A 23243-nucleotide genomic window follows, 5' to 3' on the forward strand; every position below is an offset into this window, starting at 1 on the left:
TTTCCCCCAAAGCCCTGGGGCGGGGGGGGCAGCCATTGAGAGTGGGTGGGGGATGGGGCCTGAGTGATTCGGAGATTTGGCAGCAGCTGAATCGCCGAATCAATTCGGGACAGTGATTTGAATCACCGAATCGAATCACTGTCCCGTGAATCAGCCGAATCCGAATCTGAAGTGAATACTAGCCGCTTTGCACAGGCCTAAGTTCCCCAGCTAAATAAAAGCAGGTGCTTCAGCTTCCATTGGTTTCAAAACATGCCTAAATATGGATTCAGGCATCTGACTCTAAGCACCAAGTAAAGAAATGTTATTCTTTTTTCATGGGCTGCATAAGGTGAAGCATCAGGTTTCTCAGTGGTATTAATGTCCCTGAAGATTGTAGGTGCAGAAAGGTAGAGCCCAAGTGCTGGGCAGCAGGATGCTCTAAGCATGCCCTACTGATCCACTGGCATATTTGTGGCAATGCAGTAGAGGAAGCAGGAGATACATTGCCACCCACTGATTCACTCTACCTTGGCATCCCGACCTGAGTAAAGCTTCTGGAAAGTCAAAATGACAGCAATCTGTATCAACCCGCTGTTAAACCAACACTGTGACCCACTGATTCAGTTTGCTCCTTACTTGCTGCTCGAGACAGCGGTGATCTCTGGGAAGGAGAGCTCCAGGAGGACCTGCTCTTGTTCATCCACAAAGTACACCCCGGTCCAGTTGACAGCTACAATCACATCATTCTTGGGCAGACTTGGCCCTGGGGTGAAAGCAATGTGGGCAAGAAGACACAACTGTCAGCCTGCCACAGCTTGTAGGTCTTACAGATCTCAAATCCAGTTGCAAAAGGCAATGTTCAGGGATATTCCTGCAGGGGAATGGACTATGTGACCTCATGAGGTCCCTTCCAACCCATTTTCCATTGGTCTTTTTCATTGTGGGAACTGCTCAGACCTTCATAGCTTGGGACATTTATAGCTGGCTACAGCAGGGCCAGCAGGACCCAAAGCTGTGTCTCCAAAAGCATGGATAGATCACTCATTTCTAGCTCCCATGATTCTCCTTTTTTTAGTGATGCTCACCCTATGGCAACCTGTGTTTTGCTGGGTTACCTGAAAATTTGAAAGCTTCATAGAATCTAGAAAACAGCAAAGGCCACTTGAAACGTGCAAAATCCACCACCTCCTCCTTGACTTTTTTGGGGTCTGCTCTCTTCTGAGTATAAATTCCCTATAGGAGAAGCAAACCACAGCCAGCATTGAAAACACATATTCACGTGAGGCCAGGAAGAGATCAGATTAAGAACAAGTCAATGGAATTAGGCTGATTTACACCACCTTGGAGTCAAGAGACCTTTGGCATCAAAACAAGTCGAAGGGTTTTTAAGAAACTCCCAGGCAAAGCAGTTGGAGCCTTAGACCTTGAATTATTAAGGCCAAGATGGACACAGATCTAGAAAGTCCAGCAAAGGAACCAAGCCTGGTCTGGGTGCAGGTAAGGCAAGGGCTAGATGACCCAGTAGGACTTTTCCATACTTGGATGGATGAGAGACAAGTCATGGGAGTCGTGGCACCCAATTCTTCCTTAGTATGAACAAGGGACAGTTCTACTGATGCTAGGTGCGTTTTGCTTGGATAAAACTGATCCGGTACCAAAGCACTTCTTCTCAAAACCTGTCAGGAACTCCTTTTTGCTCTGCCTCTCTCCCAAGGTTAGACAATCCAGCAGCACGGATGTGATATTAAGTGCCCCGTTGACTGGATCTCTGGAAAAAGCAATAGGTCCGGCTGCCTATAGGAGAATTACTCTGCTTTCTCCACATGGCAGTGTCAACAGCATCCACTTAGTACTCCAGCAAGCATTCAGGTGACTTATCTATTTATACAGCACCTGACAATAGAGTTGACCATATGGACTTGGTCTTGTAATCACAGCTGTATTTTAAGTAACGATGTGACAGTCCCATGTTCTGAAGGACAATTCCCAGAGATGGAGATTCCTTAAAAAGCAAAGATCTTATGGCCTTTCAGGTGTCTTTTCCAAAACCAATGCTACTGTTGAATATAATAAAATATCCCCTTTCCTCCACCTGTGAGGCAACCTGCATCAGACATATCTACAAGCTCTGATTTAAATTGATGCCCAGGTGGGGAATGCTGCTTTCTTTTTTAGCTTTGGACAGGACTGAACACCATCTCCCAAGGACTGACACGTACCCAATGTGGAAATAATGCTCCCTTTGCAGCCTCTTTCTACTCAAGAGCCACTGCCTACCTTCTTATGTGCAGCTATAATGAGCTGAGCCCATTTCTCCACGGTTTTCGAAGCAGTAATCTCCCTGTCGGGGATGTAGGAGGGGATCAAGTTGAGAAGTCGCTCCAGAACCATCTCAGTCCCATAGTCCACATAGTATTGTTCGGAAGCCAGCTCTGCCAGATCTTCTTCCTAAGGGGATCAATAGACCAACAGCTTAGGGGGATTGTTGTGACCATTTTCCTGGAGCCGACTGAACGCCTTGCTGACGCAGCCTTGTTGCTCCTCCAGATCAGGGGTCACATTTCAGTCCACCTCCTTTAAAATTTGCATAAATATCTGCCATGTCGCATCTAATTTTGGCTCTGCAATTTAGTAAGTTCTTATCCCAGATATTTAGGACATCTTTCTGATGTAGTTCTGGGCCCACATGCCTACCAGTGATAGCTGCTATAATCAAATGCCTTGCAGTTGATGGATAATGGGAGAGTTTCCAAAAATTCTCTTATGAGTTTTATTAAGAGGTGTTAGCACCTTACCTCTCCTAACTGTATCACCTCCTTTTGATTAACCAGTGTTAGCACCCATTGCTGAGCATGTGAATGTGGATAACATGCATGTGAATGCGGATAACATCTCACATGCCTTGACCCCACAGCCTTGTCTAAACCCAGAGGAACGACCTGTAGCTGACAACTGGTGTTAGCAACTTTTGCATTTGAACCAATGCTAAAAACCACAGGCCAGGTTCTGTTCCACCTATGAAGCATGTGAGTAGACTTAGGCGCCTAAGTGCGATTCATATTCTACCTTCCTCACATCCCTGAAAAATGGCTTATGCAAAAAGCACGTGGGTTTTCCTCCTTGTGGCAGGACATGGTCCTGGCCCCTGCTACACTCCCACTGAAACAGCCCAGCGGGTGGGGGAACTCACCTGTCTGAGTCCAGACATGTAGCGTGGCTCAGGCAGCCGGGAGAGCACAGCTGCTGGCAATCAAGGAGCGCGAGAACCCATGCTCCAGAGAACCGGCTCTGGTCGGCCTGTGGCTGGCAGTGGGCAGTTTAAAGGGAGGACACTGAGGGAAGTATGACGTTCAGCATCCCCAGGGAAAAAACCTGACCAGAGGCAGCAGGGAGGGGGAGGAACCCTGAAAAAGCAGCCCAGCACGCCGGACCCTCAGGAGCTGTGGAGACTGGGGCAAGCCCCGAGGACAGATTGATCTTTCTGTCCACAAGAGATAAGTAAACAGGGAGAAAGGGGAAGGATGGAGATCCTGTACTTGCAGAAGCCCGAGCTGGTAATCCAGGGGAATGATGCCCATGAGAAGTGGTTGGGCCAGCCCATCGAGGCAGTAGGGAGTGGGAGAAAGAGAGAGCAGATTAGTTTGTGGAGGCAAGCAGGGACAGAGATGATCATGAGGTCGCCAGCATAAAGAAACAGAGTACATGCGTCCTGTTGGTGAACCAAGCAGGGGTATGCTGGCAGCACAGACCCAGAAGTGGGGAGAAGAGCCCCAAGGGAGGTACTGGTTAATTTTGAGTTATAAAAGAACAGTGAGAGAGGACCTGGCTAGGGTCCCTATCTTTGATTTTAATCCCTCTGCACTAGGAAAGGGGGAGGGGAAGAATCCTTTGCCCAATGATTTGAATTAAAGCTAAAAGGTGGGAAGATGCTTAACAAACCCCAAAGAGGATAACAGAAGAGGTCAGAACCAGAGGCCTCAAGACCTACAAGGGAAAACCCCAAGGGATCCCAGAGAAATAATGCTTCTTTGATTTGAAGAGAGTATTCATAGAGTGACGGGGCTGAGGAGGAACCAGAATAAGCTACTGCAAGCTGAAGATCGGACATAGAGAGAGAGAGGCCCGGACAGTCTCCGCTCACCATCCACGGAGAACAGTGACCACCCACCTGAGAGGAAAGGGACACGGTATACGGGAGGTTGGAGCCCTGCAGAAGATCCATGATGGGATCAGACAGACGTGCAAGCCAGAACGTCCATCCTCCTGGACATAATTTCTATCAAGTCATGGCAGGCGAGTGTGGGGCATACGCTGCAGTCTGAATAATGCCGCGGGGTTCCAAGGAGAGAATACAACCTGCTCACACTCACTGTTTTTTTGTGTCTCAAGTGTTAGATGATGTTGGGTTACAAAAGTAGAGGAATTAATGCAAAAGGGGAGAAAAGAATCATACTTGGGTGGCTAAGTCCACTTAGATGTCCTATAGGTGGAATGGAATTTGCCCCTGCATAGTAGAAAGCATGTTCATCACAGCGTGAAAGATGGTAGTTAAAACTTAAGTAGGCTCAAATACTGAACACATCTGTCCTCATCTATACTTGTACTTGAGTTGTCTGACACCTTCAGTCTGTAATGGATAATTCTGCTAGCATAGATGAGGCGTAGTGGGTACTGTATCTTCTTGCATACCACACCCCCGCAAATAAGATACCCCTTGTTTTTAGAAGGCAGAATGTAGAAGAAAACGGCAGCAAGACTAGGCCCCAGACTCTTGTAAGGTCAGAAGCAAATCTGCTACTGTATTACTGTAAACAGTTATATAAATAATAACGTTCTTATAAATAATAAAATGTTTCCACACCACAAGCCTCATCATAATATCATAGCCTGCATGCATCAGGTCCCTTGCCCTCAGCCATCTCAGTGGCTCTTCAACCAAAAGCTACTGCCTCACCAGCAGCTGTGAGAGGGTTAACGTTGGACTCTGCCCCAGGGAGAAGTGGCAGCCACCGTGGTGGCCTTGAGTCACAGCATCTGCTCCCTCTGCTCTGCCCTGTTTCTATTGCAGCGTAGAATATCAGCTTCCCTGTTTAAGACACACACCCCAGTTTGGGAGGGCTGATTTGGAAGGGAAACGGTGTATGTGGTATGAGAACAAATACAGTATACATGGGCTATGTCTCATTATATCCCTTGCCTGTGCAACGTCATAACCTTTCTTCATAAAGAAGGATAACTGCTGAAGAACAGATACACACAATATCATTTTGTACTGTGCCTTTCACACCACCCATATCTCAAATCATGTCAGAGGGAGACCGGGAGCAAGATGTACAGGCAAAGAGCAAAGGACAGGTTGAGATGCAGAGTCAATGTTACAGAGAAACAGGAGGGAGCCCTGGATACACTGATGATGGCACATTTTATGGGCACACAGAAATCACATGAGGAGGATGACAGGCAAGAAGAAGGAGGAGGGAAGAAACCAGGAGAGAGATCTTGAATTAAGCAAGTGGATTAATTTAATACCAAGGAAGAGAGATCTTAGTTAAAATGTACTGGGCTTTTAATGTAGGAATTTGGCTTTTGCATGTAGGAAAGTCCCGGTGCTGTGTCCCGGTGCTGACCCAACCAGCCAGAGGGACAGCAAAGGCATCATCCACACTATTTGCCCACACAAAGAAAACAGAGCATGCACATGCCTGCTTCACCCAGGCATGGATTGCCACTGCTGCAGACTCACCTTGTCACAACGGTATTCCCCGAACTTCACCCCCCGCACGACCTGCTGGTAAATGAGGTTCGTGGCCACGTTGTCTTCATTCGGGTTGTGCCAAGGGGTGAAAATCTCCTTCCTGAAGAAGAGCCTCCAAGGTGCGTTGCGCTCCTGAGCGCCCTGCTCCTTGGCGTATTGCTCACACTGAGACACGGCATCCATCACGTGGTCGTTGCCACTCCCCAGGGAAGAGACCTGGCCAGGGCAGGAGGTGGGGACAGAAAAGGTGCATTGTGGGCACTGTGAACCACTGCAGTTTTAGCACCAGTGTTGCTGCCCCCTGTGAAAGGGGGAAACAAGTGAATGAATGGGGCCAGGTTATGTTGCACAAAGGCAGCAAGGTGACAGGACCCATTATTCATTTTTAGCTATTTTTAATTATAGAGCCCCACTCATGGGCCAGGACCCCTCGGTGCCAGGAGCTGTATAAACACGTAGAACAAAATGACAGTTCCTGGCCTAAAGAGTTGACCATCCCTACCACCTCTACCTCCCTTCTGGGCCCTGTTTCATGGCCACTTGCTCCCCTGAACACACCAGCTGCTTCCAACCAGGACAAGGAAGCTTGGATGAGGAGTGGAGGTGGTGAGCCCTCTTTCTACCACTTCACAGAGGTGGCTAACCATGAAGGGGAAAACCAGCTGTATTCTCCTCCAGGGAGATACACAGGCTTTTTCTCGTCAGGAGCTAAATGAACAATTCTGTCTCACTGAGTGTGACACATAGCGGGGCTCTCCTCAGGTCAGCAGGCTCCCCACCACCCTCCGACAAGGGCCATGTCTCACCTGTGCGACTGAGCCCCATTGTTTGCTTATAAGTGACATGACTAGAAGCAGCAGCCAGACCTAAAAGTTACATATTTGATTTTAAACTATACCTGGTGTAAGGGACCTGAAGAAGCGTGAAAACAGACAGCTACATCTTTTCCCAAGGGCTACAAGGATACTCAGACATGCAGCGGGCTTTGGTAACAGGCCAAAGATGGCCCAAGGGAGATGCAGCTCTCTGAGGCTGAGATATTACCTTCAAATTGTATCTTCTCTTTTACCCTAACCTTCATCTTAGGGAGGCCTTTCCTTCATTAGTGCATTATTGACATGGTGGATACGTCTACACTGCACAAAACAGTGCATCCTTAACTCAGGTCAGACAACCTGAATCAGTTAACTTGGGTTAAACAGCAAGTAGGATAAGGCAACCACTTTTAACTTAGGTTAGCTGCTTGAATTCCACCCAGGTTCAATTTGAGCTGATTTAAAACCCAAATTGTCTCCTTTTCAGTTTTATTTTAACTTGGGTTAGCTAACTCAGGCCAGCTCACTCAAGAATACAGCTTTTTTTGGCTGTGTAGATATAGAATAATAGAAAAATAGGGCAGGAAAGGCCCTCAGGAGGTCATTTAGTCCAGTCCCCTGCCCAATACCCATTGCTGACCTAGGGTTGGGATCCCTGCTGCAGTCACAAGGCAGTACTGCCATCCCAAAGATGCAGACTGACTAAGGAGAGCCACCCTCCCTGTCTTTTAAAGGCCTTGTCAGGGGTCCAAGTCGGCACGTACCTTGTCGAATAGCGCAATGTAAAGTGAAAACCCAAACCGGTCCTTCAGGCTGATCTTGTCGGCCAGGGAATTACAGAGCTCTTTCGCTGTTGTCGCCGAGTCAGTTAGCAGCGTCTTCGTCGTCCCATCCATAAATGTAACGGGCAGCATGATGGGCTTCTTGGACTTGGTGGCCTAGCACATCAAAGTCAAACTCTTTAAAGGCATCCTAAGTTGAACTAGTCCAGGCTATGTGCCCCAAGACAAGTTTAACCTCCTTTCTGTTTCCTCTACTAACACCCATGGCTGCATTTGTAATGATTCTGCTATGTATTTCTCCCCAGCATAATGTAGAGGCAGCATCTGGGGAGGGATCAGTACCTGCATCTCCCAGTTTTTTTTTTTAATTTTATTTCTCGAGTGGAAAGTCAGAATTTTGCATGCTTTTCACTAGTTATTGGAATAAGCCCTTGAGACATGCACATTATTGAAATAAAGTTGGAGCTGGTTAAAACTAGAGAGGAAATCGTTGTGTAAATCCTCTACAAGAAAAAATAAAGGAGGTGAGATAACCATCACAGACAGACAGACGAGGGAACATCTGAAAGGACACTGTTCAGCCATATGTTCTGTGTGAGGAACAAATCGTTTCTGCCAGTAGCGTAATTTTGGGCCAGGGTGGGCTGGAGGTGGGGGGTGAGGCAAGTAGGGCACCAGCTCCAGGCACTGATTTAGAGGGAGAAGCAAGGGGCATGTGTAGACAAAACGTGGGCCCTAAATTGAAGTGGTGGGTTTAATTTAGGGCCCTTTAAATCCCCGTGTCTTGCACATACCCAAACTTACCTGCCTCTCTGGCGGTGGGGAGCATTTAACTCACTTTAAAGTGCACACATGCCCCTCGTTTTGTCTACACACGGCCCAAGATACATCCCCCCAGGGATGTGCAGCAGCCCCTGTACAGGAAGCTTGTACTGAAGTGGCAGCAGCCCACACCACTGCTATAAGTTTTGCACCGGGAAGCAAACACTCACTTCCACCCCCAGCCCGTGCCACCCAAGGTTACACCTCTGGTTTCTGCCTCTGAGCTGCTAATCCTCAGAGAGCCTGAGCCCCAACTCCCTGCTCGGGGCATGGTGAGATAGTTGCAAATACAAGTGCATTTACTATTAGAAGTGGCAGGGAAATGCATTTCATTCACCACTGAGCAGTTTAAAAAAAAAGGGATTTCTGGAAAAGGGCTCAGGTTCATGTCAAAAGCATAAAAAAGCAAATATTAAAAGCATTGCCACCAGCCCCTTTTTTGTTGTGAGAAACAGAAAAAATATTCCCACCAAAAAACCTTAAACAAAGACAGAAACGGCGGGTTTCTGGTGTGCGTTTCCATTTTGTTAAAATCACATTTTTTTGTCAAAATAATATTTCCATGAAATCCTTCTGACCGGCCTGTTGGGTGTAGGGGAGAAGAGGCGGGCAACTCAGCAAACTGTACCTGCAACTCCAACCAGCTGGGAGGCTGCGTCCTCGTCCCGTTTACAAACGTCCTCCTCAGTCTCTCTTCGCAATACGGAGCGTAACCGGGAGGCCCTCCGTTGATGAAGTTCCTTAAATACTGTTGTGACAGAGGATGTGTTGTTTAGACGCAGGGTGCCGCTGCTAGTGTGCAAATAAGTCAGCGTCGCATTTTAAAGGCCCTCCTTTCAAAATTGTGTTGTGCAAAGGCCAGAAAATTGGGGCTGAATGAAATGGACTGTATGCAATGGGCAGTGAAAAGAAAAATAGTGAATGTAACCCAATACACACCCACACACACCCACACACAGAATAATCACTATCCATACGTACGTGCCTGCACATACACCCCCCCTCAATATTCACACACATGTGCACACACAGTACTCAGTATCCACACACACGTGTGCGCTCACACACACACAATACTTAATATTCACACACATGCGTGCACACACAGTACTCAATATCCACACACATGTATGCATACATACACATACACGATACTCAATATCCACACACACGTGTGAGCACACACACAATCTTCAAGATTCTCACACATGCGCACACACAATACTCAATATCCACACACACATGCGTGTGCGCGTACACACTATGCAATATCCACACACACGTGTGCACGCACACACACAATACTTAATATTCACACACATGCGTGCACACACACTACTCAATATCCACACACGTGTGCATACAAACACACACATAACACAATACTCAATAGCCACACACACACAATCTTCAAGATTCACACACATGCACACACACAATACACAATATCCACACACACATGCGTGCGCGCATACACACTATGCAATATCCACACACACGTGTGCACTCACACACACAATACTTAATATTCACACACATGCGTGCACACACACTACTCAATATCCACGCACACGTGTGCATACAAACACACACGTACACAATACTCAATATCCACACACACGTGCCCACGCACACACAATCTTCAAGATTCACACACATGCACACACACAATATGCAATATCCACACACACATGCATATGCACGTACACACTACGCAATATTCACACAGTGTGCACCCCCTCAATATTCACACACATGCACACAAACCACACTCAATATCCACACCTGCATGCGCGTGCGCGCGCGCACACACACACCCCTCAATATCCATACACATGTGCAAGCACACACACACAATCAATATCCACACACACACACACACATGCGCGTGCACACACACACACACACACACACACCCCCCGCTCAGCTACCAAGGTGACAGATGTCTTAGTAAGAAATTAAATACACAGTTATTTATTTAAAAATGCATCATAAAAAGATCCAGTTCTGGGCTCTAAGCACTTGCAACCGTATTATTGTAAAGACAATTAAGGCTTCCTAATATGACGGATTAATTCAGACAGAAAAACACTCTATAAATCACTTCTATTGATAAGTTTCTATAAAAATGCAAATAGAAATCTGTATAAATCATGTCATACAGATCTCCCATAAATAACTTTGATAGAAAAATGGACAGTTCTATAAATCATACCTCATAGAGATGGCCTACAGATAACTACGACAGACAGACAGCTCTATGAATTAGAACATGGGGATGCTCTGTAAGTAACTTGGGTTGACAGCGAGATTAGATAGCAGGGTGCTGCTGAGTTTCAGTTATAAGCCTGATATTGGCACCACCTATAAAATCCACAAACATGCACTAGCGGCTTCAGAACTGCTGCACGAAGCGTGGGGATAAGAAAGAACTTTTCTAACTCTCAAATAAATCTGAATAATGCACTTGCAAAACCGAAGCTGAAAAAACTCTTTCACAAGAGTCTAAGCTAATAATAATAATAATAATAAAAGCTTTGAATATTTTTGCAAAGGAAAAAAAGGAGAAAGGAAGACAGAGAAATGACAGTTTCCAGCCCTCAGCTCCATGGGTTCTGCTGGAATTTGATGAAGCCAACATTTCCATGATAATATGCTTGTTTTTAGAACTATGAATGTTTTAAGCCCTGACTCGGCCCCCGCATCCATTCCGGTTCCTGCAGAGACTTGTGGGGAGCTCCTTGCAGGTCCGGGGTGTTGCTTCTTCCCAGAATCAAGGCGTTAAAGACCAACCTCCAAGTGGGTCCCTAACCATGCAGACTGCAACAGGGTTGCCCCACAGCCCAGATCAGAAAGTGCAGAATCCTGGCTTTGCTAATATCCAGAGCTTTGCCCCTGATGAAACGGAGCCAGGGTCTCAGCCACAAGATGAATTTTCAGGTCTTGATGAATTAATTTTGAGAAATGCTGTCCTCTCCTAAAAGAAGCCCTTCTCTATTAAATATTTAAGCACAGGCCATCTCCTGACATGCTTTCTCAGACCTTGTTTCCAGACATAGTTTGATTTTCTGCTCTTTCACTGATGATTTATCTGCCTTATCAGATTTCCCCCGGCAAGGGCTTGTGGATGATGAAAGGATGGTTATTTCTGCAGTCAGCTCCTCGTTTGAGCACTCAGAGCCAACAGCCTCATTCAAAATCCACTAAAGTCAAGAGAAAGGCTTGAACTTTGCTGGTGCGTGGATCAGGCCCCAGAGGGAAATGGGGGTTTAGCTTGAGCAAAGACTGCAAGCTCAAACCTTCAAGGGGCTGAGTCCTGATCTAGCCAAACATCCAACGAGGGGCTTGACTTTAAGTACTTGAGCTGTCTTGTTACAGAAAAAGAATCGTAGATATTTAGGACCTTTGGAAATCAAGGGTCTAAATATGGGTTTTGGCCAAGATTTATAAACAAAAGAAAGGAGAACTAAAGAAGTGGCTTGATTTTGGAGCTCCCAGGCACTTCTGAGGGGTTTGCTGCCCAGCATAGCTTAAAACAAAGCTGTTCATTTAAACACGTGAATGTGGACTAAGAGCAGAGGCTACCATACGGATACATAAGGGAGCAGGTGCTCTCAGTGTAATATGCACGGTGGTAAATACTGGGATTCATAAAGCAACAGATCCGGGGTGAACGTAAGACCTTTAAGTTACCGTGGGTTTATACATGTCTTTGCAGACACACACATATGCACATGCAAATAAATGTCAACTTTTTGTAAACTTACTATATTGTCTCACCAAAAAGCAAAACCCAACTACAGGGGGAGAGTATTGTTAACATGAACATTTCAATTAACTAACTTTCTAGATAACCAAATCTTTAGGGGGGATGTGCGTATTTCCGAATCACTTATTTTTCATACTGGTAATTAGATGACTTGATTAGAAGGTTAGTTTTTGGTTTCCAGTTCAGTAAAGTATGTGCTTAATTTTAACCTCAGTTAGGCTTACATCACAGCATAGTCAGTAGACTTTATATATTATATACAGTATAATATGATATATATGATATTGTATATTATATATCATTGCATATTAGTTATTATACGTTGATACAGTTGAATTTTCCTTTAAGATCAGAACCTGGTTTGGAACAATTCATTCTGACACAAATTAAAGATCTGGATTCCTTCGGCTATGAAACCAAAATGAACTGTCGGTCCCAGACTTGGAACAGGAAATGATTAAAAAGTTGTGTCATAAAAGTGATGCTTTACCTTCACAAACTTTTCAGAGGGAGCGAAGCATCCCACACACAGGGACATGAGGATCCAGCCTCTGGCATGGCTGCTTTTGGAAGGATTCTGGGTCAGCTGCTTGCAGATTTGACAGTAGATTTCATCCCTGCGGCAAAAATCACAAATAAATCCCAGGCCCAGCACTGTTGCTCCCCTTTCTCTATATGAAGCACTGATATGCCTAACCCTAACTGGCTTTTAGGCATCTCTGAAGTGTCTCCATTGGCTGTAGAGGGGCCTGAGGTACCTAACCTGATCAGACTGAGCTATTCCCCCTCTTTCCCCAGGCAGGTAACCTGAGGTGTTACAGTATCGAAATGCAGGTGCATAAAGAGCTAATTTTACCCCCAGCCATGGTCAGTCACCTCTGGAACCCAGCGCTCACTTTGCAGAAGTGCTGAGAACTCACAAGTGCAACAGAGGTCAGCGGGAGCTGTGCTTTAAACGTGTAAACGTGCATGGGATGTTGACTACTCCGCAAAATCAAGTCCTAAACATCTGCGTTTGGGAATCCAAAATTAGTCTACAATGTTGACCTTGATCTCTCTTTGCCTCAGTTCCCAATGTGCAAAATGCAGGTCATGATACACTCTACTTTGAGTGAAGAAGCATTCAGATAATACACTGATAAGCCTCATATAAAAGCCCTTGAGGAAAAGAATAATTCTTGCCTTCGGAGCAGAGATGAATAAGGTTCAGTAGATGAGGCATAGGGCCATGCTGTGAACAATGAGGGTATACAAAAAAGGGAAGAGGCGTTCCTCAAGGGAACGCCCATCATTGTGTGTGTTGAATAGGGTCCCACCTTGAAGACGGCATGCCATAATGACCCTCAAAAAGCATATCTAGAAGGGTGCTGACCTAAGGATGCTCAGACAACCATCGCTGGCCTTTCTTATCTTGTGACTGCTCAACTTAACAATCCTTATAGTTCCCTTTGACTATTGTTTTTTATCATGCAAGAAATAAAATCTATCCTTCTTATGAAAGGAGGCACAGCAAATAATGGGGTAATGGCTTGAATAAAAATAAGCGATGGAAAGAAAGAATGACAGTCAATGGGGTTGAAGGCTGGATCCAAAGCTCTCCGAATTTGACAGCCTTAATCTTGGCTGTTTCACTGATCTAAGAGGTCTTCGGATCAAGCCTGAAATGAATATCTAAGAAGATAACGCTATATAGGCTCTGGTCGTACAAAGCAGTTGAAAGGGCAACGTAACAGTTCTGCTGGACTACAGAGATTAGCAACAAAGCTGAGCAGGAGGTTCATCGTTCTGTACTGATATCTAACCTTAATCCTGGCCTGAGGATGCCATTACCAATAATGAAATGGAGCTTCTCCAAGTTGGAGGTAGGCCGGTCTTCGAGCATGCTGTTGCCCTGGAGGGTGGATTCACCATCGTGAAGTCTCTTGGTAACCTGTCAACCAGAGACATTGTTCTTGTTGTGTACAACTCGTTGCTGCGGCTCTCACCTCCTCCACCTGTTCCCCCCCAGATCTAGCTGGGACAGTTCTCAGAAAGCATGAATGGGTTTACAAATTTGCTGTCTTTGATCTAGCAGAGGTCTGACCTTAGCTTGCTACTGCTGAAGACACACTGGGTTTGCCTACTTAGTCTACCTACCATATCTTCACTAATGTATCTCCTTTAGTTTTGCCCATATTTTCCCACAATATTGGGTGCACCTACACGTGTGCTTGACTGCATAGTAAGCACTGGTACTAATCTTATTTCTTGCCATTACCAATAATAATTGCCATTACTGCCCAGTCATGGTGGCACACAGGGCATTTCTAACCCTACTATGTAGCAGCATTAGCATCATGGTACATGCCCACCAATGCTACGTCACCAAAGTGCTGAGCTACGGCAACGTAGCGTCTTGTGTAGACGTGCCCAGTGTGCTTAGGACAAAGCCTAAAGCCTAAAGCTAAATCAGTTTATGTCAGAGGAGGCTCTGGCCTTTCAACTCTTTTCTACTCCATATATATTATTAAAAAAACACAACGGTATACAACAAGCAGAGACAACAACGTGTCTGGAAGCACGCAAGCATGTTTGTGGTGGTAATAATCGATATTCATTTGCTCTGGGAGCGCATGGGGATAAAAAAGAAGGATGGGACCAGGGGGTGACGGGACAGCTTCTCTACCTTAAAGAGCATACGGGAAGGATTTTGAAAAGCACGGAGCACTGATCTAACTGCTCACATGGACAGGGGAGCAGAGATAGCCCAATGCTGAGTGAGTTTGAAAAGCCCACCATGGCCCTCTAAGCTGGAAGGGAAGGCAAAATTATTAAGCACAGGCAACAGAGGCCAAAACAGCATGGCAGGAGGCCTCTCTAGCTAGAAGGCCATGCAGATGAAGGGATGTGAGAGAGGTGCTTGATGGATGGAGAGTGGAAGCTGCTCCACACAAAGGGAACTGCGGGAAGGAAGGCATGAATGACTCAGAGACACACGAAGCCAACCTTTCCCCTTAAACACTCCTTAAATCTTTCAGGCACCCGGAGATACAGGTAGCACCAAACCAAGAGGAGGTCTGGCTGCATTTTGTCTAGAGAGAAGCAGAAGAGAGTCAGTGCGCCCTGGAGAGCATCCAATACTGCTTGTGCTTTCTGTCTGCAGCACATTTGCTCTCACCTCTTCAGTCAGCTTGGACTTCTTCTTGAGAGTCAAGGAGACCAGCTTGTGCCTCACGCTGTTCTTCTTGTGTCCATCGATGCTCTGAGAAAGCAAGAGGAATTGGGTGTCAAGTATAGCCCTGGTGAGTAGGCTTCCTGTGATACGGACTCAATCATTTTTCAAAATCGCATCATTGCCGGGGCATTCAGAGCACTATTCGATATTGCAGCGATGGGCCAGAACCGCCACCCAAAATCCACACTCTCTGAACCATGGTAACATGGATCTGATGAAAGAGTGGGGCTAGATAGCTCTTGAGGTCCTTTCCAGTCCTGGGAGTCTATGATTTTCTGAGTTTCGGAGGGGGTGTCTCTCTCTGTAAGGGTCCAAATCAAAAAACTCTGTCCTGGAAAAACCTGGATGTGGGGAAAATTTTTAAATGGGGCCAAACGACATGGCTCAGATGCAACCCTAATGCTTACCATATTTACTTGCATGACTCACAAAAAATAGCTGCTGGAAATTGGACTGTGTGTCTTCAATGAGGAAAAGCAGGGAGCAGAGGGCTCACTCCTGTAGGAGCTGAACTGTCCACTGAACTGGGAGAGCAGCCAGTGGTGCAGGCCAAGTCAGTGGAGGACCTACCCAGCTCAAGAAGTGGGACCAGGCAGTTCACCTCAGCTAGTAGCATCAACTGAGGGCTCGATCCTGCTGGAACTAAACTGCCCAGCTCCATTTCCAAGCTGGTGGGCACTGCATCCTGCAGCTCGGGGTTAAGAGAGCAGTCACAGGTTTTTCCTCCCCACCACCCACTACTGCAGCTGCCTGTATTCTCCCTGTTAAAATACCACACTTACCTTTATTCTCAAGGAAAGAGCATTTTTATTTCCTCCCACCTTCCAAAAACATGGTGCATGTCTTATTTGGGGGTAAGACAATGTGGTAGTCATTTTAGAGATGGCTACCTCTGTAAATCCCCCTGTCTTCTATCAATTTAATCAAGGAGACATTTGTACCACCTCGCCAAATCAAAAGTACAGTGGTAGTGTCTGAAAGAAACAGTTTGGGCTTGGTCCTACTCCACCTATTATATGCCTAAGTGTGATCCTATTCCACCTTGCTCAAGCCCATTGAAAAAACATTTAGGCACCAACATCTAAGCCTTAAGACCAAGTCATAGAAAGCAGTGAGCAGGAGGAGCATCCATTCCTTTTTTTGCATTAGCTGTTTTTCAGGACTTAAGCAGGGTGGAACAAGTTCACACTTAGGTGCTCAAGTCCGTATAATGTCTAATAGGTGGAACAGAATCTGGCCCTAAGGGTCGATGATAAAATGCCTTGTTAAATTTTACTTCTCTTTGTAGGAGCTAGATGGGTACCAGGCAATGGACAAAACCCCCTTTTTGTGCAACAAGAAAATTAATCATAGATAATTATAGGGAAGAAAGGCTGCTTCTTCATGTATATTTTAACGTAATTCAGCTGCACTGGAGATTTATCATCCTGATCAGAAACTTTAACAAAATCACTACACTGGATCATTATTTCTCAGTGTCTCCCCAGCGATGTGCTTCATATATTCAGATCAGTGAAGGGTCAACCTTTTTGACATCAGCACCACAAATTAAGCCCCACACCCTCCCCAAGTGCCACTCTGATCCCATTCCCCTACCCCATCTGCTGCTCTGCTTCCTGCTCTCTGCCCTATCTGCCACTGCTCTGCCTATACCCTCCCCAGTCTGTCAAGGGACACGCACAGAGGCTGCCTCTGTCACTTATGGCACGTGTGCTACGGGATGGCCACCTCTGATTTAGATCTACAGAAAACAGAGAGACATTCATTCTCATGTGGCTCATGGCATAATTCAGAAACACTTCCTAAGGACAGTAGTACCATTTAGTGTAATGCACTACCAGCAAGCCAGAGCAGAAAATGTTTAATGAGGTCTTCTGTAAGACAGAGTCTCAAAGATAAAAGCATATGAACTGTCAGAGTGCAATGGCCTATCCTGCCTGAGGTCCTGTTTTTGAGGCTGTCAAAGCAAGACTCTCCCAATGAATTATCACAGTTCTGTAATGCAGCTAATGATGAAATCCTATTTAACATTGAAAGATTTTTTTTCTGACCTCATAGCGGGTTTGTTACGCAGTACAATCACAAACCACCGCACCTTCTACTCCAAGTTTAAAGTCTACTTCTTTGCCCTGCCTTCTCTAACGTCACCAGACCAGAACGAAGCAAAGCTACATGACACGCAGAATTCTTCACACTGGGGGAAGGTAAGATCGAGAATGAACCCCACGTCCCACCGGCCGTTTGATTGGCCTTAACGAAGAATAAAGAAAAAGCCTCTCTCACCAACATGTATCTCTCACCTCTCCTTCCCCCTGTAGGGCCTGCAGTTCTTTTTTATAGGTCTTCTTCCCTAGAGTCTCATAGATTTTGGTCATCACGGGAATCTTCTCACTGCCATCACTCATTGCTGTGTGGTACTTAGGCTCAGGAAGGTCTCCCATGAAACGAAGGATAGTGATCCACACTGCGAGGGCTGCCTATTTGGATTAAAAGTTTAACTTCTTGAGTTTTTAGCCTAGACAGTTCATTCGATGCATCCCACTGTAATGAATCTGCGTTAACTGGTAATTAGACAGTTTGCTACACAAATCAGCTAGTAGAAACTTTGCAACCATACAGATAATGCCTAGAAGTTCTGCTCAAACAGCGCACACAGGCACCACTTGAGCAAAAGGAGGATCTCGTCTAGCTGTTAGGAGTTTACAATCTATGACAAACAGTCAAGTGATTTTGAAGGCATCTAGTATAGGGTAGTGCTGAATATGTGGGAAAAAATGACAAAACATGCACAAAATGAAAATAAAACTAAAATTGTGCATGACAGACCAAAATCTTTTAAATAATCTACTCCTCCAAGTCAGAGGTGAAACATGAAGAGGTGAAATGATTTACCTGTATCACAAAGGGGTTTCTACCAGCTAAGATTTTTTTTGTCCAGTCATTCACCAGATATATGAATGGAAAGGCTGGCAGAACATGAAGGAAAGCTGGATCTAGCTTTTTACAGAATCTAGCATCATTGAGGAGTTTGGGCTCAGTTCTTGTGCACAGACTTTTGTCCACCCTCGAGGAATCGATGTCTGTCCTGTTCTTACCAGACAGGTCACATGAGTTCTTTCGAGACCTTGGGGGCACCTATACATACCATGGGTTTTAATCCTCATTAAATTAAATAGGTTTATAAAATTTAAACTTGTTTATTTTGGAGCATCACATCAATGTTTGCACGCACTAGGCTTTAAAACAAATTAAGTTTTGGAGCATTGAGTCAGTGTTTGCATGCATTAGGTTTTCAAACTAATTAAGCCCAGTCTCTGGCCGGTGTCACAGGAGAGCACGATGGTCCAATGCTGACCCCCCAGCCTGGAGCCCCACTACCCCATGCCCCATCCTTGTGCCCATGCCACAGGGAGCTGGCAAACTGTACAAGAAAAAAAAAAAGCGTAAGCAATTCAAAAGCGAAAGCAATTCGAAGGGGTGAACTACAAAAAAGTCGCAGCCATCTGGTGGACAAAGAGGCTTATTACACATCTTTGAGTGCCTTTTAAGGCTGTGCAAGGCTTTGGACAGAGCTTCGGATCCGGAGAAGCTCTGGATGCTTTGGAGTCTGAAGCAGCACATCCGGGTCGAAGTGTTGCCTTGTTCGGCTTCCCGAAGTGGTTCAGAGCCGCCTCAGAGATCCGGCCATGGGGTATAATGGGGAAACAATAACATAGCTATAACTTTGTTGTTTTTTGTCCAATTTGGATGACATTTTCAGGGTGGTAGACTCTGCAGAGAGCATGAAGCCTGCCAAGTTTCAAGAAGATCGGTACAGAGATTTGGGGGAACAGCACCCTAAATTCTTGAAAGCAGAAGTCATGTCACATCTAGGTGTTACAACATAGCGGGGTGAAAACTGCAGGGCTGGTAGCTCTTACTGAGGCCACAAAGCCTGCCAAGTTTCAAGAAGATCGGTGCAAGGGTTTGGGGGGAACTGCACCCCAAGCTGCGGACAAGCAAAACTCGTGCCATGGGTGCTTGTGGGACTGACTGTGTCTGTCTTGGGGCGGGGAGGGGAGACACTGCTGCAGGCCTGGCTGCTACGCTGCTGTGTTCCCAGTTACCAATCAATCAATCATGATTCACTCAGAGACCAGGGACTCAGGGACCAGCTCAATACACAGGACCTAGCTACTACATACCGACTCAACGAGCATCAATTAGCACCTACAAAACCAGGCTGAGGAAAGGAAAGACTCAATACAGACAATCAACTGCCCCAAGACAGACACAGTCTTGGCATGAGTTTTGTCTGTCAGCAGCTAGGGATGCAGGGCCCCAGACTCCCCCAGCACTGATCTTGTCCACAGCTGGCAGATGTCACAGCAGGGGCCACCATCCCTGCAGCTGTCACCCCACTGCGCCTTAGCACACGCAGGGTCACCCATGGCATGAGTTTGCTTGTCCGCAGCTTGAGGTGCAGTTCCCCCAAACCCCTGCACCTAACTTCCTGAAACTTGGCAGGTGTCATGCGCTCAGCAGACACTACCATCCCTGCAAGTTTCATTCAAATCAGAGAAAAAACAACAAAGGTATAGATATTTCATGGATTCCCCATTATACCCTGTGGCCGGATCTCCGAGGCAGCTCCAAAGCTTCAGAGCCACTTCGGCCGGATCAAGGAGGAAACCTGGTCCGGGGCTCCGGATCGCGGCCATCCAAAGCAGCCGGATCTGAAGCCGGATCAGGCCTAGTGCCTTTGTGTTTGCACGCAATGAATCCATGGACGTGGCACTTTGATTCCCAGTAAACTACATCCGAGGAGTTTTAGTTTAATGCACCAGAAGGACTTTTAAAGTATCAAGAAATCCCACTCGTGCAGACGGTCATGCAGTTGCAGCACAAGAAAGGGCAAAAAATGTGGCGTGTACAACGGCTCTTGGTGACAGCTTCAGTACAGATACCAAGGAAAAAGATTGACTCAATATTTTGCCCTCTGGCACTATCTCCGGGCTGAGGCATACTGCTAGGACTGTGGAAGCCCAGAATGAATTGATGCTACATATTTACACCTGCTTGGTGAACAAGGACTTTACTCACTACTGAGCTGTATTCAAACTGGTCAAACTCCGCTGGGCTAGAATCCAGCTGGTGTCCTAGATAGGAAGGGCTCACTCGTCTCATACCAGTTCCCTGAGCTAGGCAGCCCCATTTCTCACGTGCAGAGCTGGTTTTTATTCCCTCTCTTACCAACTGGTCTCCTTCATCCTCGTGATACAGAAGAGGCTGCTTGAGAGGCCGGCGGATGTAGGTGTGTGTCGTCGTGCCCTGGAAGTACGTGGCTGCAAACTTGGCAAACTTGTACTCTGAGAGGTCTTCCTCCTCTTCCTCAGGGAGGGGCAAAGCTGCATCTAAATCTTCTTCCTCCAGCTCCTTCTGGACACGCTCGAGGTCCTAGAGAGAGAAGAAAATAGGGACTCTCCATTTGGCTTTGTGGTTTTAAAAGATCTTTCTTTTTGGACTTGACCTTGCTCCTAGTTTTGGCACTGATTTCATGGGTTGATATCAGCCCCTAAGGAAAGAATGGGCACGAAGGAGTGAACACAGCCCTGACACTGGACTCCACGTGGTCTCATTGGCTGTAGTACATCACGCAACCTGAGTGACTAAAAGGGGCAGCAGGCCCCTCTTTAAGCTCACTTGGGGCACTAACTATAGGCAGGTCTACACTAAAACCTGCAGCTTTTTCTCCCAATGCTTCTCCTAATTCCTGATACTAGCTTGTCTCCTGGTTCCTGACTGTGGCTCCTGCACTTTGCCTTTTCCTCTGTTCCAGTCTTCATTTTGAACCTTCGGGTCAGACACCCCATGCACTGCTTCATTCCCACAACTCCCTTTGCAGTCACTAGTTTCAATGGGGCTGGTCCCAAGCATAGTTCATTGTGCTAGGGATAACTGCTGGGCTGGGCAGAGTCCCAAAGGCAGCAGTAGGTGGGGCAAGCATGGAAGAGTTAATATAAACTTTCCAAAAACTAGGCATCATAGAGTGATCATGCTAAACTAAGGGAGGATGGGCCTCAATAGCCACAGACCTCAAACTGTCCCAAACCATGAATATGCTGCTAATGTGTTTAACTTCTCAGCAGCCCCTGGCGGCCCCATATATTGCTGTATGTCACCTGCACTGTACCTCAAAGCCATTGGGCGCCTGTCCTTCCTGGCCTGGAAGCGAGGTAGTTGTACCGAGGAATCCAAACATTTTGTCCACCATGTCCGAGTCGTTCACTGGCTCGTTTCGGGCTTTCTCCATCTTTTCTAAGAATTCCTTCTTCCGGCGGGCTTCCTCCTTTTCCTTCACCTCCCTCTCAGCATCTTCCCGGGCCAACTGAGCAAGGCGCACCTAGAGGAGCACAGTTCAAAGATGACTCTATATATTGCTCTCTCCAACAAGCTGGAACTCAAGCATGACGTCTGGGCTGATTAAGCACTAGATAGATACCTGGGATGAACCACTTACATCTCTGTGACTCATACAATACAGGTAGAACAATATTTCTTCCTTCCTCTTTTTTTAATGCTCACTCAGAGCATATCCACCTAGGCAGTGGGACTGTCTCGTACTCTCTATGTATGTTCTTCACCTAGCATATGGTATCCCAAATTGAGCTGGGGCCTTTATAATTACCATAATAATAACAGCAACAAGGCAATAATTACAATCATCACCCATTTTTTTTTTGCCTCCCTACCTACCATCTGACACCTCCAGGGAAGGAGTCCTACCTGATCAACACATCAAAGAGCTACTCAAACACAGCTCACAAAGACACTCTCATGGACCCAAAGGGACTGACTTCCATCTTCAGCTCCCTCTGTGCAAAAATGAAGTTTATTTCCGACCCATGGGGACTTTTTACCATCTTGTACCATCTACACTTTTCCCAGAGCCTGACGAAGGGACTTTGATTCCTGAAAGCTTGCAGAAAAGGACAATTTTCTTGCCATTCTCCAGTTGGTCTAATAAAAGGTATCATGTTGGAACCAAGAGTTCTAGTTTTTTGTATGCCAATCATCACCCATGGCATTCGGGTGCAGCAGTTTGGAAATTCAGGGGCAGCTTGTTCAAGTTAAAGCACTTTACTGTTTCATAGTTTCATAGTAGCTAGGGTCAGGAGGGACCTAAACAGATCATCTAGCTCGACCCCCTGCCACAGGCAGGAATGAATGCTGGGTTCACAAGACCCCAGACAGGTGATCATCCAACCTCCTCTTGAATTTGCCCAAGGTAGGGGCGAGGACGTCCCTGGGAAGTTGGTTCCAGATTTTGGCCACCCTAACTGTAAAATATTGCCTTCTGATCTCTAACCTAAACCTAATCTCCATCAGCTTATGACCATTGTTCCTCGTCACCCCAGGCGGTGCTGGGGAGAAAAGGGCTCTGCCTATTTGCTGTTGATCCCCCCGATGAGCTTGTCGGCAGCCACCAGGTCCCCCCTCGGCCTCCCTACTGAATTAAATGCACATGATACAAGCCATGTAGCTAGGCCTTACGCTGTTGTTTGGGATTCTGCCTCCAAATTTATTTTACTCTGTCCCTCAAGTCTTTCAGCAGGGGTAGAATCAGGCCCTCAAACACAGAGAGAAACCGTGAAAGAGAGGAGTCATAAAGTACTTGGTGCTTCTTTTCAGCTTCCTCTTTGGCTTTCTTGGCGCTCATCTCCTTTCGGAGACGCTCCTCTTCTGCCAGCCGAAGTTTCTCTGCTTCCAGGCGGCGGCGATACTGGGGAAAGAAATGCAAACTGGCTTTGACGAACACAGGTGACATTTTTTTTGTCCCCTTAAGAGCCCACAATACAAAACCACCTCACTTCTTCCATCCCATGTGCTAGCAAACAGCCATTCTTGAATGGTACTTACTTCTCCCTTCAGGCGCTTATATAGCCTTCGGGCAATCATGCCCCTGGCATAGGCCTGGACGGTGAGGACAGCCCAAAGCCGATGGCGGAAAGCCCTACGCACAAGGTAACCGCGGCATTGCGCCTGGAAGTCAATGACGCGCCTACGAGCCATGTGGTACTGCTTGTGGAGCTTGTGTGAACGGTAGAGGGCCTGGAGCCTTAGG

General features: G+C 46.4%; 1 protein-coding gene across 1 annotated transcript in view; it reads right to left on the reverse strand.

Annotated features, from left to right (window-relative positions):
• MYO7A (myosin VIIA) overlaps window positions 1-23243 on the reverse strand; it is a 108257-nt gene that overhangs the window by 25116 nt on the left and 59898 nt on the right. The window contains exons 20-33 of the mRNA XM_006021952.2: window positions 23039-23237; window positions 22794-22901; window positions 21312-21521; window positions 20372-20575; window positions 17440-17616; window positions 15083-15166; window positions 13728-13855; window positions 12416-12542; window positions 8785-8904; window positions 7317-7490; window positions 5726-5953; window positions 2260-2430; window positions 1098-1215; window positions 619-745 (exon numbers count right to left, since the gene is read on the reverse strand). Of these exons, the coding sequence (XP_006022014.1) occupies window positions 619-745; window positions 1098-1215; window positions 2260-2430; window positions 5726-5953; window positions 7317-7490; window positions 8785-8904; window positions 12416-12542; window positions 13728-13855; window positions 15083-15166; window positions 17440-17616; window positions 20372-20575; window positions 21312-21521; window positions 22794-22901; window positions 23039-23237 (2175 nt within the window). The remainder of the gene's footprint in view (window positions 1-618; window positions 746-1097; window positions 1216-2259; window positions 2431-5725; window positions 5954-7316; window positions 7491-8784; window positions 8905-12415; window positions 12543-13727; window positions 13856-15082; window positions 15167-17439; window positions 17617-20371; window positions 20576-21311; window positions 21522-22793; window positions 22902-23038; window positions 23238-23243) is intronic.

Source organism: Alligator sinensis, unplaced genomic scaffold (genome assembly GCF_000455745.1).
Source record: "Alligator sinensis unplaced genomic scaffold, ASM45574v1 scaffold1008_1, whole genome shotgun sequence".
NCBI lineage: Eukaryota > Metazoa > Chordata > Crocodylia > Alligatoridae > Alligator > Alligator sinensis.